General features: G+C 46.3%; 1 protein-coding gene across 3 annotated transcripts in view; it reads right to left on the reverse strand.

Moving 5' to 3' along the window:
* Positions 1-16,843, reverse strand: part of lmbrd1 (LMBR1 domain containing 1) — a 351,792-nt gene that overhangs the window by 133,605 nt on the left and 201,344 nt on the right. For all 3 annotated transcript variants that reach the window (XR_015079486.1, XM_085996567.1, XM_085996566.1), the window contains exon 7: positions 15,037-15,110. Coding sequence is in view for 2 of the 3 variants with exons in the window: in XM_085996567.1 (XP_085852693.1) it covers positions 15,037-15,110 (74 nt within the window). In the remaining variant the exon portion in view is untranslated. The remainder of the gene's footprint in view (positions 1-15,036; positions 15,111-16,843) is intronic.

Consider the following 16,843-nt stretch of genomic DNA (forward strand, 5'->3'; position numbering starts at 1 on the left):
TTGTATTTGCCTAATTTGTTGTCACTAGGGTAAGATTTCCTTTTTGTATTAGTAGTAACAAAATCATTAATGTGCCGATAAAGAAGTTTACAATTTCACTTCAGCTAACACACTGAAAAGATCCTTGCCCTATATGGTTTAGAGAACATGTTAGCATACAGCCTAAATTTGCTTTGTTTCTCTCTTGCTGCCTAGCATCAATTTTAATTAATCTCTTGAACGCTTGTCCTAATAAGGACAGCCCTGGATCTCGAGATTTCCCCACAGCTTCACTTGGTACCTTAAATTTTCAGGAAACATGGGAGGAAAATACACTGGAGTGGCCAGTTTGGAGTACATTATGGACCTGAAATTGCAATCGGAGGCTTCTGTGGGCGAATGCCTCCAAACCGCAAGTAAAATCCGTACTTATCTGATGGCCCCGGACCTATGAAGACTCGTGCTCCTGGGCCTGCAGGCATACTCCTGCGGAAAGGCACACGTATCCCAGGGGCGCAGGCGGTTTGCAAGCATCCCTGGGATCATGTGGGCCAGTCCAACCAATCAAAAAGGGGGAGTCCCATTATGCTTATGACGATTCTATATACATACGGAATCCCCATTAGCATAATATAAATCAACTAATAAATACACTTTCATACAGCCCAAATAAAAATAAATCACATTTAAAATTAATTAAAATACAAATTAAACTTTCCAATTTAAAAAAAAAAAAATTGAAAAATAAATTTAAACTTTTTAAAGGGGCCAAAAATAACCTAAACTAATTTTAAATGTTTTTGAATGCTTAAACGATTTTTAAAATTTGATTTTAATATTTATTTAAACCCTTACACTGGTAAAAGCAGGTCTTACGCCTGCTTTTACCAGACATTAGAGTTTCGTGGGCCAGCGAATGTCCATTTCCTTCGGATTCGTACGATCTATCAAGCTGAAACTTTACAGATCGCAAGTTCTGGGTTTTCACGCATGCGGAAACCTGGAACTTGCGGGGCACTTACGAACGTCCACGGTCATAGGCCCCGGAAAATCCGGGCCAATATTTTGATGCTTAAGGTCTGTTTAATATAACCTACTCCTGCTAAAAGACTGAGGCCTAGATTTTCAGTGGGCTGCGCCACCCGTTAGCGCCTTAAGGGGGCGCTAAGTGGGTTGGAAGCCACTGGCCACGCCTCCCGCTAAATTTAGCGGGACGCTAATGGCGGCGCTAGCCGTTAGCGCTGCACCGCTACCGATGGCGTCATCGGTGTGCGCAGCGCCCTGCTACCGCCCCGATCGCGAAATTTAGTTGCGCCTCCTGCTTTAACGCCGGTCGCTATTTGCGACCGGTTCAGGGGGGCCTACCTGCGGCGGTAGAGGCGATGAGGTGCGGGGCGGCCATTTTTTTTGCTGGCCGCCTGCCAGCACCGCTCCGCCGTCCCCGGCCTCCTGAGCAGCCCCCCGCCCCCGCGGAGTGCCGGCTGTGTTCCAAGAGCCCGGCACTTCTCCTCGGTGCCGGGCTCTTTTGCCGGCACTCGCGATCTTTGATCGTGCTGCAGCAGGCCCCCCCCTTTAAGAAGGGGAGGAAGGCCTGCAGTACCGCAGCGCGCCGGTGGCGCTGCGGCACGTTGCGCAGCGATATTGAGTTGCAGTGCCCCAAGAGGGATGCGGGGCGCCTGCAGTAGCGCTGCGTTTCCCTCTGGGGCGCGCAGTCAATTTCCGGCGGGCAGCCGCGACTACTTCCAGGGCGCTACTTTTAGCGCCCTGGCGAGGCTGATGCCCCAAATGGGGCGCCACTGAATTTCTAGGCCTGAGACTTTACCCTAATGCTGGCAATGAAATGTTCGACATAAGGAACAACAACATAGCTTTAGATGGGGAGAAACAAATTGGTCCTATGTATAGGTCCTGGAGCTTTATACGACGCTGGATAGAAGACGACGTGCAGCACTACCTATCTGCAAAGTCATTCTGATGTTTATGCATAACAGGTGGTTTTCCCTTGAACCCACCAAGCTAAGCCTTACTTTTAAAGTCTGTGGAGTATGTTTAATGAGGAAGGAAAACATTTGATTTCAGAGATTACTGAGAAAAAAAATGCACTTTGGGAGGGATGTCAGGGCCTTGGGGAGGTTGCAGCGGAGACTTGCTGGAGGGACTTCAGTTATATAGGGAGACTGGAGGGACTGGGATTGTTCTCCTTGGAGTGGAGAGGGTTGAGGGGAGATTTGGTGGAGGTGTTTGAAATTGTGAGGGGTTTTGGTGGACTGCATAAGGAGAGGCTGTTTCCACTAGCAGGAGGGTCAGTGGCTGGAGGACACAGGTTTGAAATGATTGGCAGAGGAGCCAGAGTAGAGATGACAAGAAGCCTTTTTGCGCAGTGAATTGTTATGATCTGCAATGCATTGCCTAGGTTGATGGCAAAAGCAGATTCAGTGGTAGCTTTCAAAAGGTAATTGGATAAACACTTAGGGAAAACTTGCAGGGCTATGGGGAAAGAGAATGGAAGAGGGACTAATTGGATAGCTCTTTCAAAGAGGTGGCACAAGCACGATGGGCTGAATGGCCTCCTTCTGTGCTGTATGATTCTAAGTTTTTAATCAGCAGACTGGTATAAAAGCTGTAGCGAACATTCAATACTTAACACTGAAGCAGCTACTCATTATTTAGGTTTTCGCCCACTACTATTTATAAAGACAAGTTAATATATTTTGACAGTCACACAATTAAGCTGTCATGAAGATGAAGTTTTAGTTTGGTTAAAAAGAATGCAAGTAATTTAACATGCACGCTTCATGTGAAGGAGAGGATTTGCTTGCAGGCAGCCCGAGATCTGGAGGGGTTCCGGGATTCATCACGTATAACGCTACTGAATGCTGCATGATGGTTAGGTTGCTCAACCACAATTAAAGTCCTTTCATCTAATAATATCCTTAAGGAACACATACACCATCTGTTACAACAGTAAACACTGAAATGGAGGTCAGAAAGTTTATTCGCCCCTTAGGTCTAGTTCTACAAGGCAAACAAGAGTACAGCAATAAAAAAAAATTAAGTCAGGATATTCGCACAACCCGAAAAGGTCAAGAGCCTTTTAAAAAGATTCTTACACTAAAAGCAAACAAAGTCTCAAATGACTTTAGATTAACATTTATTTTGACCGAAGTAAAATGTTTTCATGTATTCTTAATGAAATTCCAGTTGAAACATGAAATACCTTACATCTCGCGCATGTTAAAGCAGATGGCAAAATAACTACCCAATTATTATAAATCTCTTTAGAACTTCTGTCTCATATCAGAGCAGGTCTTTTTGTTTACAAGACTATGTCATGCATCATCTACTGTTTTCCATTTATCATAATGCTAACATTTTGCTCAAACTATTCCCAGATGAGCAACCACAAATAAGCCATGCAACATCATAGTGTACTTCCCTTGTTGCATTTCCAGTGGGCTGTGCCTACAGATGTAACAATAAATCAGCATTTTAACTCCATTTACATAAAGAAACAAATTCTGGCCAACATTTTAAACTCCGATTTAGTGGGAGAATTGGGTTTTATTACAGAGAAACGGGCATGAAAGGAGATGAAAAGAAAAAGATCCAAGAGGCTCCAAATCTGGTTTTCAAATACAGTATCAAAGTTAAAAAAAAATTACAAATCTAAATGTAGTTTTTGGAAGCTGTAGCCTGCTAAATTGATCTATTACTGTATTTGTACTGGCACATATGTTACTATAGGTCCCACTTCAGATTCTTAAACTAAATTTTTTTTAATGGAAATGTAAGAGTCCAGAACCCGTAAGTTTTTAAAATGGAAGCCATGTTTCTGTTAAGTTTTTCTTGGGGTCCTTTTGGCTCGAGAGCCCATTTATAAAGCAAATACATCAATTGTTCAGTTAGCCATCGGTATCTAGGGATGGATGGACTCCCACCAGACTTGTCAATTGCATCTGCAATCATTTGTCGTTAGATGCCCTGCTATAGCATATTATGCACCATTCTCTTGTTTCTTTTTAACTGATGACTCAGGAGCTGGATATCATGGCGGACTCGCTGAAAACAAAACCCAGATACCATCACTGGCTATTACTGAGAGCAACGTTCCCCCTAAGGTGCGCGGCCACGCATCAAATTGTGAGGTCCTGCGCAGGCCGCACACCAGCTGCTGCTGTTGGAAGAGATAGCGCGCATGCATGGCTGTGCAGAAAATTTAAAGGCACAAAAAAAAATTAAAAGGAACATTGACAGAGAAGGAATAAATTGGCTGCAAAAGAGGATTCAACACTGATTCAATGGTCTCGCTTCTTACTACAGTATTGCCTTCATCTTGAACTGAAAGCACAAGATTGCTTTTATGGTGCTGCTATATAAATAATGCTGAACAGAGAAGTTACATTCAGTCAAAGCCAGCTAAGGCAGAGACGCCAATGTTGAAATTAACTATATTGGGCCAGAATTTGCTGAAAAACGACGCTCGCCGTTATTAATGTACAAATCGGGCATGCAAATTTCGGTGAGGAAGAGATGCCCCGTGAAATGCGAATCTCTACAAGTTGCTGGATGATTTGCACCAGTCCGCCGTTAGCTTCCTGAAAACAGCATCTCACCCTTAACCTCCGTGAGTTTCATGAAGTTGCTGCATTTGTACATTAATTGCTCATTAAACTCGCCACAGAAAATCTAGTAATTAATAATGTAAGTACACTTGTAACAAAGTGATAATTGTTAATAACTGCCAATCAACTGTCCTTGCCCAGAAAGTGAACAATTAAAAGTGCAGTCTCATTCCTTCAAGTAGTGAATTATTGTGGAAGATTTTAAAAATGTAAAAAAAAGGTTCTTACTCTTCCTTTGTCTTTTTCCACTCTCTTAATCCAGCAATCTCTCTTTCCCTCTCTATTTCTTTCTGCACCTGATCTAACATTGAATTCACCCATTCTAATTCACCCTCCTTCTTAATCCTTCCTCTGTTTACAATATCAACAAATTGCATTTATATAGCGCCTTTAATGTAGTTAAAAAGTCCGAAGGCACTTCACAGAAGCATTATCAAACAAAATTTGACACCGAGCCACATAAGGAGGTATTAGGGTAGATGGGTAGGTTTTAAGGAGCGTTTTAAAGGAGGAAAGAGGGGTAGAGAAGTGGAGAGGTTTAGGGACGGAATTCCAGTTCTTAGGGCCTTGGCAGCTGAAGGCACAGCCGCCAATGGTGGAGCGATTAAAATCAGGGATGCTCAAGAGGCCAAACTGGAGGGGCGCACAGATCTCAGAGGGTTGTAGGGCTGGAGGAGGTTACAGAGATAGGGAGGAGTGAGGCCATGGAGGGATTTGAAAAGGGTGAGAATTTTAAAATCGAGCCTTTGCTCAACCGAGAGCCAATGTAGGTCAGCGAGTAGTTTATTTCTCAATCCTTAAATCTCATTGGTTAAGGAGATAGATGGTTAGTCTCGTCGTTCATCAAAGTCCCAGTTGCCCTGACCATGCCGTTACTAGCTCGCACTTCCAGCAACTTACAGGGCAAAAAGATTATGAGCTGAAGGGTGCAGGAAAAAGTCTAACAGAGCACGCTGTGAGATGACCTGCTCCAGCAAATTCTGGGCCAATATATTATGCTGAACTGAGCTACAACTGTGCTATAGTGACTGTGAAACCAAGCTACTGTATCATTTTGTGATAACTATTTTATCTTTACATATTAATTTCTTGAACTCAGGTAAGCTGAGTTTAATGGTTTTCAGCTACTGTATTGTACTTTGCTCAGACTACCAGCAGATTATTTTCTTATTAAGAGTTGGTTTAGTGTTCAAGTCGAAGCAAGCTAATTACAGCTTAATAAACTGTGACATAATATGATAAATTCAGAGGATTATATGTCTTACATTATACATGAGCATCATATCTTTGGGATTTTCCATCTAATCGCCCCAACATATTGGATATAACAACAGAAAATACTGACAATACTCAGGAGGTCAGGCAGCATCTGTGGAGAGAGAAAGAGTTAACAGCCCCGATTTTCTGCCAGCCGTCGGGCGGCTTTTCAGGCGGCCGGGGGCTGAAAATCGCCGAAAAAGCGGGTTGCGACCACCCCCCGCCTGATTCCCCGCCCCGTCCGACTTTCGGACCGCCGTTTCTCCGCGACCCGATTAAGTCCCGGCCGCCGCTGGCGGGACTGGTCGTCGGAACACTAATGACCAATTATTACCTTGTTGAAGTAGATTTTCCGGGGCCGTTGCGAAATTGGGGCTTTCCCCACGTGAAACACGCCTGCGGGGAACCCCGCTGATGAGACCTGGCGTGAAGCTTGCCTGCTTGCTTGCGGTCAGCTGCAGGTCAATCGGAGAAGCTGCAATTTAAAGGGACAGCACTTGTATGTTGAAGGACCTTGTTGTTGCAGGTTTGGGGCTACTTCTTCAAGGCTTAGGCACAGCTGTGGAAGGTTGGAGCCTCACACACTTCTCCAATGCGATCTCCTGGGAAGCCCCTCTCGCCACCCTCACTCAGCACTTCCTCAGCGGAGGCATCGAGAAACATGGGACGCCTTTTTTCCTTCCCTTCTTGCCATTAGAGGATCTCCAGCAGCAGAGGCGGCAGCAGCAGAACCAGGAACAGCAGGATGAACACCAGAAGCACCAGGCTGCTGCTCACTCACCTGAAGCTGCACAGGCCAGAAGGGGCCAGCGCTTGGAAGTGGCTTGAGAGCACCTTGCTGCGCTTTAGGGGGCCATGGGGACCCGTTTCTGCACTGGCAGTCCTACTCAGAAGGACTTCCATGAAGATCTGGTTTCTCTATTCAACAGATGGCCAACGCTCCTCAAGAGATGTCATTCTCTTATGTGCACTCACCATGTTTTCCGTACCCTGGCGAGTTATCTCCTCCATGGAGGTTGCCAACCTTTCCATGGTGATGCGTTCATGCGCCAATGACTCCACTAAGGCTCTGGTCATGGTCGCTATGGACTCCTCCATTCGCTCACACTCGCAGCGACCCTGGAGACAAAACCTGCCAGAGACTCCTGCATCTGTGCATGGAGATCCATCACCTCTTCTCTTGCGGATGGACCCAGAGGCAGAGGGTCGACATGCAGCGCAGCTGAGCTGAGCTGGCAGAGTCCTGCGCCCTCCGACGAGGACTCTCCACTGCTGTCCCTGTCTCCAGAATCTGCTGAGGCTCACTTGTGAGCTGTGAAACACCAGGTGACAACACTGCTCTATGTCCCGAAGGTCCCCCCAAGGTGTGAGTGTCTGCGCTGGTGCTGGGTGCGCTTACTTCTGCTGACGCTGCGCCCTCAGAGGTTGGAGCTTCCTCTGAGGAGTCTGGCTGCACAGCCTCTTCCTCCTCCACAGTGAGGACGGGGGCTCTGGATGGTACTGTGGGGGAGTAAAGGAAGGAGTTAGAGATGTAATGCCAAGGTTCTTCTGGTGACTCCCAGCGAGTTGGCATCTGCTGACACCTGCACCCATGCAGCATTGGTCTCAGTGGGAGGCCTCTTCCTCCCTGACCTAGGGAAAAGGACCTCCCTGTGGGCCCTAACCCCATCCAATAATGCTTGCAGTGAAGCCTCGTCGAATTTGAAGGCAGCTCGGGGTCTGGCGCTGGCCACAGCTGCTGCAGGCTCCTCTGCCATCCTGTATGGTTCGTTTGGAAGCCTTCAGAGGATGCAGTGCTTGCTATGGACCTTGCAAGCACCACGAATGATGACATCATACTGTGGGGATTTCTGACTCGAATTGAACAATTAGCAAGGCTTTCCACATGCTGGGAATTAATTGGCCACTTGAGGGAAAATTGCGTGGAGCTGGCTGACACATTTTACGTGCGTCAGAAACCCCACATTCGGGGAAACCCGGCCATTTCCCACACAAGCCGAAAATCGGGGCCAACGTTTCAGGTCGATGACCTTTCGTCAGAGTTCTAATGAAAGGTCACTGAATGGAAACGTTAACTTTGTTTCTCTCTCCACAGATGCTGCCTCACCTGCTGAGCAATTTCCCCCTAAGGTGCGTGGCCGCACAGTAATCTCAAAGGCCCCGCGCAGGCTACTCACCGACTTTTACACTGTAAATACTGCTCATGCGCAGAAATTTAAAGGGACTGTGCATTGAAAGAAAAAGGCCGCGCAGAACAAAGCGCAGCTTACATGGAACATTGTTGCTGAGTATTTCCACCATTTACTGTTTTTATTTCAGATTTCCAGCATCTGCAGTATTTTGCTTTTGCACCTTATTGGATATTCAGGTTCAAGTTAATTTCTAGTCTGGTCTAACACCTATTAATTATTCCTACAATACTCATTTTGGGAATGCATTTTTTTATACATCTAAAAATTTGTAGAGTCATTTTTACTACAAATCATTTTAAAATTGAGGGTGCTAGGCCACGAGATGTGCAAAGTTTGAAACAAGATAGAGAGAATTAAAGAAATTGTATTTATCGAGCACCTTATTACATCCTTAGGACATTCTAAAGCACTTCACATCCAATTAATTACTTTTGAAGCATAGTCATAGTTGGTATACAAGCAAACACAGCATCTAATTGTACACAGCAAGACCCCACAAAGAGCAAGTGAGATCACTGACCAGTTAAATTACTTTTAGTGGCATTGGTGGGGGAAGAATGTTGGCCAGGACACTAGGAGAGCTCTTCTGCAAATAGTGAAATGGGATCCTGAACATTCACCTAAACAAGGAGATGAGGCCTCAGTTTTATGTTTAATCTGAAAGACAGCTATTCCACCAATCCAGCACACTCTCGGGACTACACTGAAGTGTCTGCCCAGATTATGTGCTCAAGTCCTTCAGCAGAGCTTGAACCTACAACTTTCTGATTCCAAGGCGAGAGTGTTACCAACTGAGCCAAAGCGACAATTTCCATAGTTTGGGAGAAAAAAGGCATTTTCTGATTTTTGCAGTGTCGTTTAACATCCCAATCAACAATTATGTCAACTTACTCCTGATAAAATCCAGGTTGGCTTTGTAGAAAATGTGGACAATTAACATTTCTTCAATTTACACATCTTTCAGAGATACACAAATTCTAGTTTTGCCACCAAGTACGCTAAATCAGAAGCAAAACTTAACTTTCTGTACTAGTTTTTTTTAAATTACTCTAAACTATAATATTTGTTAATACTAGAGTCTGATGCTTTTTAGGAAATCTACTTCACCACAGGAAGGAGAGGAGCAAAAATAGGTCTGCTTGACTTAAAAATAAGCTTGCAAAAATGAGAATCTAACATGGACTTCTTAAAAAGAGATGATGTACTTTGCATAAAAACTACTGTCCCCTAGTATGACCTAGTCGTTTGAAGAGATAGTACCCCTAAACATTTTTTACTGCATTGGGTGTAGTATGAATAATGAAGAATCATATTTTAATGAACATTCAGGTAGTAAATCCAGAGACAAATACTGGACAGGATGTTGAAACGTTAGCCAGATCTTTAAAAACTAAATCAACATCCTACTTCAATTGGAATATACAGCATCTAGTACAACTGTGCAAGCTTCTTATTTTAGAAGTTACATTCCAGACTTCATAGGATTTTAAGACATTTGCATTACAGATTATATTTTAATTAAAAACCAAGAATTACAGGTGTGTGTCTTAATTTTGGAACCCCAAAGTTAGATATGGTTTAGGGCAAATTAACTGTAAATGCTGATTATTCATTACTGCAAAAATAAAAATGTTTTGAATGGATAAAATGACGCTTTTTATTGTCTATATTAAAGATATCACAGCAATCTGAAAGAAAAATTGTGTTCGCACACATTTTATTCCTTTCTTAGAAATGTATATTTTGATGTTCGACAAGTTCACATTTAAGAAAAGGAGGTCTATACAGTTAGGGAAAGATTTAAATTTCATAGTGGGTGAGCTATAAACCAGAGGGCGTAAAGAAAAAGTTTTAAAAAAACAGACTCAGAGTATCGCTTGCTGTCTGTTACATTCTATGTGGAGAATCCAGCACTTGGAAGAAGCAAGCATGCAAATAGTCCAAGTAATTTAATGAGTCAAGCTATGCGCTGCACAACAAAAATTTAAAAAGTAAAAAGAAACAAAGTGCAACTCCAGATCGGTTATATCAAATAGAACCTCTTCCATTGTTGAAGTGTATGCTGGTTAAAATGAGGAGCCCCAAAAATCTGGAAATAACAGGAGACAGTCACAAACCTAGCACCTACATCAAGTGTCGTTAGGCCTTTATCAATGTGTACTGCTTCTAAATGAGCAAAGTGGATTTGAAATTTTAGTAAATGCAGGAAGGATTAACCAGCATATATTTCCTTGAGGCTCATCCAAAATTAAGCAAACTTCACTGATTGCTTCACTAAATATGCCACGCACAATATCCTCACAACTTGCATTTCTTGTAGAATCCATTGAACAAAAAAAGCAAGCTGGTCTTTCTTGTCGGACACACATGGGGACGCACATAAGATGCTCACAACTCCACTACCAACATTTACACATTATGGGCAACTGAACCCCAAAATGACAGTAAGACTCTATTGCTCGTACCTATCTAATCTAATGTATGCATAAGCAAAGTAACCACTACTTTGCTGCTGTAAGTTAATACATACTGCAGCTTAGCTTCACCAGCATATTTACAGGAGATATACATTTGATCAAGTTCTCCATAACTATTTAAGCAAAGAAAACCTTGTCATCTTTGTGGTAAACCACTGTTTGTATTCCACTGTGTACATGCCTGGACATGCCTCGGCTGACTCCTCCCACAAGTCCTAGTATAAATGTGACTGCTCCCCAGCCCCCTTTGTATTCTGGACCGGTCGACCACTCGAGGCAGACCTTCATTCTTTTGTTAATAAAAGCCTTTAGTTACTCTCTTAACTCTCAGTCTTTTATGAGTAATTGATAGCGCATCAATTTTATTAACAAAATTTTATAATGGAGAAGATCCTCACACCAGCATGCCTGGACTTAGGTCATCGGGAGGCGGACTCATCCACCAAGTTTACTCACTGGCTTAAGTGTTTCGAAAAATTCCTGACCGCCTCCGCAGCAATCAAATCGGACGAGGACAAACTGGATGTCCTGACCTCCAAAGTGAACCACCGAGTGTACTCGGTCATCCAAGACGCGACCTCGTACGCGGACGCTATCAAGCTCAAGGACCAGTACACGCGCCCAGTGAACGAAGTGTACGCCAGGCACCTTCTGGGGAGTCGTAAACAACAACCTGGGGAATCGACCGTGGAATACCTTCAGGCACTGTCTGTGCTTGGCCGGGCCTGTGGTTGTAAGGATGTAAAGGCCGCCGTGTACACAGAGGAACTTATCCGGGACGCTTTTGTAGCGGGCCACAGATCCAATTACACCCGACAGCGACTGTTGGAGCAGAGTGACCTCGACCTCAACAAGGCCTCTGAACTCGCACTATCACTGCATGCAGCCTACCGGGGCATGGATGCCTACTCCTCTGCACCGTGGACGCCGCGGGGAATGACAGCCTGGGACACGGTAGGACCGCCTCATAGCGCCGTGCCACCCCAGCAACGGCCCAACTACCGCAGCAGTGTCCCAAGGCCAGACAGCAGTGCCCCAAGGCCAGAAATGCTACTTCTGTGGCCAGGCAAAACACCTCAGAGCGCGCTGCCCGGCGAAAAACGCGATCTGCTCGGGCTGCGGGAACAAGGGACACTACGCTAACATCTGCAGGGCCAAAGCCACCCCGAACCCCAGCAGCGCCGCGTGTGGGCCATGCGGGCCGCCATCTTGGACCTCCCCGGCCATGTGCGAACCACCGGTACAGCAGCCATTTTGGACGCCTCCAGCCACATGGGGATCATGGACGCCGCCATCTTGGACGACAGCCGGAACGCAGCAGGCCCCCAACACCGCCTCATCTGATACCCGCAGCGACACACCGACCCCTACGCTGGCATCCGTTACACTGGACCAAGCGAGACCGCACCAGCTGGCCAGCTCCACAATGGACATTAAGGTAAATGGCCACGATACAATCTGCCTTTTTGACTCTGGGAGCACGGAGAGCTTCATCCACCCCAACACGGTGCGGCGTTGCTCTCTCCCAGTCCTGCCTGCGCACCAGCGGATTTCTATGGCCTCCGAGTCCCAGTCGGCGGACATCGGCGGCTACTGCGTAGTGACACTCGTAGTAGACGGGACCGTGTACGATCATTTTAAACTTCTGGTCCTGCCCGACCTCTGCGCTGCCGTCCTGCTGGGGTTAGATTTTCAGTGCCACCTTAAAAGTGTTACGATGGCGTACGGTGGACCCCTACCCCCACTCACAGTCCGCAGCCAGCAGCTCCCAAATTGCCCGCCGCGCACCAGGTGCAACCTCTCCACACTCAGAGTCACCCCCCCCCCCACTGTTTGCTAACCTCACCCCCAACTGTAAGCCCATCGCCACAAAGAGCAGGCGATACAGTGCCGGGGACAGGGTTTTCATTAAAACCGAAGTGGAGCGGCTCCTGAAGGAAGGGATTATTGAGGGCAGCACCAGCCCCTGGCGAGCCCAGGTTGTGGTCGTTAAGACCGGCGAGAAGCAGCGCCTGGTCATCGACTACAGCCAGACAATAAATCGCTACACCCTGCTGGACGCCTACCCACTCCCCCGCATAGCTGATATGGTCAACCAGATCGCGCAGTACCGCGTCTTCTCGACCACTGACCTGAAATCAGCGTACCACCAGCTCCCTATCCGCCCTGAGGACCGCCAGTATACTGCCTTTGAGGCAAACGGCCGCCTCTATCACTTCCTTAGGGTTCCCTTTGGCGTCACCAACGGGGTCTCCGTCTTCCAAAGGGAGATGGACCGGATGGTAGATCAAAATGCGTTGCAGGCCACTTTCCCATATCTGGACAATGTGACCATCTGCAGCCGTGACTTGCAGGACCATGACGCAAACCTCGAAAAATTCCTCCGCACCGCCCAACTCCTGAACCTGACATATAACAAGGAGAAGTGCATATTCCGCACAAACCGCCTCGCCATCCTTGGCTGTGTTGTGGAACACGGAGTCATCGGCCCCGACCCCGACCGGATGCATCCCCTTATGGAACTCCCACTGCCCCACTGCCTCAAGGCCCTGAAGAGGTGCCTAGGGTTTTTCTCCTATTATGCCCAGTGGGTCCCCTACTATGCGGACAAGGCCCATCCGCTGATCAAGTCCACCTCTTTTCCCTTGACGGCAGAGGCCCGCTTAGCCTTCCACCGTATCAAGGAAGACATTGCCAAAGCCACCATGCACGCAGTGGACGAATCCATCCCCTTCCAGGTGGAAAGCGACGCGTCCGACTTTGCCCTGGCCGCCACCCTCAATCAGGCGGGGAGACCCGTGGCCTTCTTTTCACGAACCCTCCAAGGCCCGGAGACCAGACACTCCGCTGTTGAGAAGGAGGCCCAGGCTATTGTGGAGGCTGTGCGTCATTGGAGGCACTACCTGGCCGGAAATCGATTTACCCTGCTCACTGACCAACGTTCAGTTGCTTTCATGTTTAACAACAAGCAGAGGGGCAAAATCAAAAATGACAAGATCTTGAGGTGGAGAATCGAACTTTCCACCTACAATTACGAGATCTTGTACCGGCCCGGGAAGCTCAATGAACCCCCGGATGCTCTATCGCGTGGCACCTGCGCCAGCGCGCAGATCGATAGACTGCGGGCCCTCCACAATGACCTCTGCCACCCGGGGGTCACCAGGTTCTTCCACTTCATCAAGTCCCGCAACCTGCCTTACTCTATTGAGGAGGTCAGGACCATGACCAGGAACTGCCAAGTCTGCGCTGAGTGCAAACCGCACTTTTATAGACCAGACAGGGCCCACCTGATAAAAGCCACTCGCCCCTTCGAGCGCCTGAGCGTTGATTTTAAAGGGCCTCTCCCCTCCTCCGACCGCAATGTGTACTTCCTCAATATTATTGATGAGTACTCCCGTTTCCCGTTCGCCATCCCCTGCCCGGACATGACCAGTGCCACGGTCATTAAATGTCTGAACGACCTCTTCACCCTGTTCGGTTTCCCCAGCTATATCCATAGCGACCGGGGCTCATCGTTTATGAGCGACGAACTCCGTCAGTACCTGCTAACTAGGGGTATTGCCACAAGCAGGACCACCAGTTACAACCCCCGGGGGAACGGACAGGTGGAAAGAGAAAATGCGACAGTTTGGAAGGCCGCCCTGCTAGCCTTAAAGTCTAGGGGCCTTCCAACCTCCCGCTGGCAGGATGTGCTCCCCGATGTGCTCCACTCTATTCGGTCACTGCTCTGCACTGCCACTAACGCCACCCCTCATGAGAAAATGTTTGTCTTCCCAAGGAAGTCCACATCGGGGACATCGCTACCGCCATGGCTGACGTCCCCAGGGCCGGTCCTACTGAGAAGGCACGTGAGGTCGACCTCCTCCACGCCAACCCCCAGTATGCTTACATTGCATACCCGGACGGGCGGGAGGACACAGTCTCCGTAAGAGACCTTGCACCCTCGGGGGCCGCAGTAACCCACTACTCACTACCAACCCCCCCCACGATCCGATATCCAGCCCCAGCAGACGGCAGGCCTGGGCCCAGCGACCCGCTCGACACCTACGAGGACGACACGCCTGTGCCACAGCCTACGCGGGACTCGACGCCGGAAGCTCCACTACCCCTGCCGTCGCCACGCCGATCGCAGCGGCAGACAAGACCTCCAGAGAGACTCCAATACACTAACTTTTAATACACTTCACCCCGCCGGACTCAATTTTAAACAAGGGGTGAATGTGGTAAACCACTGTTTGTATTCCACTGTGTACATGCCTGGACATGCCTCGGCTGACTCCTCCCACAAGTCCTAGTATAAAGGTGACTGCTCCCCAGCCCCCTTTGTATTCTGGACCGGTCGACCACTCGAGGCAGACCTTCATTCTTTTGTTAATAAAAGCCTTTAGTTACTCTCTTAACTCTCAGTCTTTTATGAGTAATTGATAGCGCATCAATCTTCAACATTTCACCCGAACCACATACAATTCAATGTTAATGAGACAGCAAGTAACAGCCATTTGTACTTACTGTGTAGGTTATTACTGCTAGCATCCCAATCAAGGTCAAGGTGCTTATAGAGAAAGACAAGGCAGCCAAACCATCTGCAAGCAAAACACACAAGTAGCAAATGTATTAATTGGGAACAGCAGCTCATTTCTTACTGTAGGTTACAAAGTACCCACGCAGCTGATGAAATCAGCAGAACGTAAACCAGCTAAACATGTATAATACTTCAATTTGTTTGGTGTAGAAAGTTATCTAATTAAAAACATTTAAAAAAACTAAAAGCTTGAGAACACATTAAAGTTAAAAGATTGATCAGGTTCATTAGGGGGAAAAGGGCAACACTAGAAATAAACAGTAGCATTCAACGTGCCCCATAGCATAAAAAGTAATTATAACAAAAGAATGCAGAATTAACAAAAGGCCCAGGCCATTGATGCAACTACTCAAGTGGTGAAGGGTTTCCATTCGATCGGATTGCAACAATAAATAATTTTCAGGTAGTTTTCAGCAAATTGTGAGTGATCTGGTTCCACTTCTAAAATAGAAAGTGGGACATAGGAGGCTTGAAATAAAGGCAAGCAATAAATCTGGTTATAATAGAAGTAAAATAAATCTTAGTAATAACGTTTCTTATTCCTCAGTGAAATATGCTTTTCTCCTTTCCAATTGGTTATTCTACTTTTCTTAATCGTATTTTTCTGAAAGACGTACATCCTCTGTGATACACTGGTGTCAAGACTGTTCCTCACCCACGCACCTACACATGCCTCCTGTATCTTTTTATCAGCCTTAATGGCGAAACAGTACCAGATCATTACTATATATCTATATAGAGCATAGATCCAGGGTTGCAAGAAGGGATAAGTTCAGTTAAAGATAAAAGATTAAATGAAGTCTTACACATCTGCAGTTTGCCTTCGCATGTTTATTAAGCGTAACTATACAATAATGGCCAGATGTTAGGCATTCAGCTATTTCCAGGTTACTAATCAAATCTCATTAAATCTAAATCCAGCACACCATCCACCCTAGTACTTCATGTGGTGTTGAGAAGTTGCCACAGATTACCTCAAAGTGCTACATTTTCACTTCTTCCTTTTATACTTGCCAGATTTGCCCATTTTCCCTCTGACTAAAATCCACAGATCATGAAAATGATTCCTGCAGCCACACTTATTTTTCTAAATAGCTTGTTATTGGGTTGTTCACGTTCATCTATTTGAATATTTATGTATGCACACCATCGGCATATTGACTATACCCATTTCCACAACCAGTCTCAAATCCACAACTATCACTTCTGTATCATCAGACTGCTTGCCCGAACAGCCGCAGTATGAACATTGGCAACAACAAATCCATACTTCAGCTCTTACCAAAACCTGCACACCCTGCCCAACCTCCGTCTATATCCTTATACCGAGCTGCTCGCTCAGGCCGAGTCAGAGGATGCATAATCTCCATGTACTGTTCAATGTTAAGCTTCAAACCCAATATCTTATCCAATTAACTTCACCTCTACTTCGTTGCCTATCACCATTATTATCTCACCCCTACTGCCACGGAAACTCTTAACATTTCATTATCTCCAGACTCAACTTCTCCTAAGTTTCAAGATACACAAATTCCAACTCATTCAAAATGTCTCTGCTTGTACCAGTTCTTCATTGTCCTTCTTGCGCAGCATCACTGACATCCAATAGCTCCTTGTCCCCAATGCATCAAATTCAAAATCCTCATTTAGAAGTTCCTTCATAGCTTCACCTCATCTTACAGCTACAATCTCCCCCAGCCTTACATCCCATCCTGTGCCTTTGGTTCTCAGAAT

This window comes from Somniosus microcephalus, chromosome 9, assembly GCF_052327205.1.
Source record: "Somniosus microcephalus isolate GS21.2 chromosome 9, FLI_Smic_1.0, whole genome shotgun sequence".
NCBI classification, from domain to species: domain Eukaryota; kingdom Metazoa; phylum Chordata; class Chondrichthyes; order Squaliformes; family Somniosidae; genus Somniosus; species Somniosus microcephalus.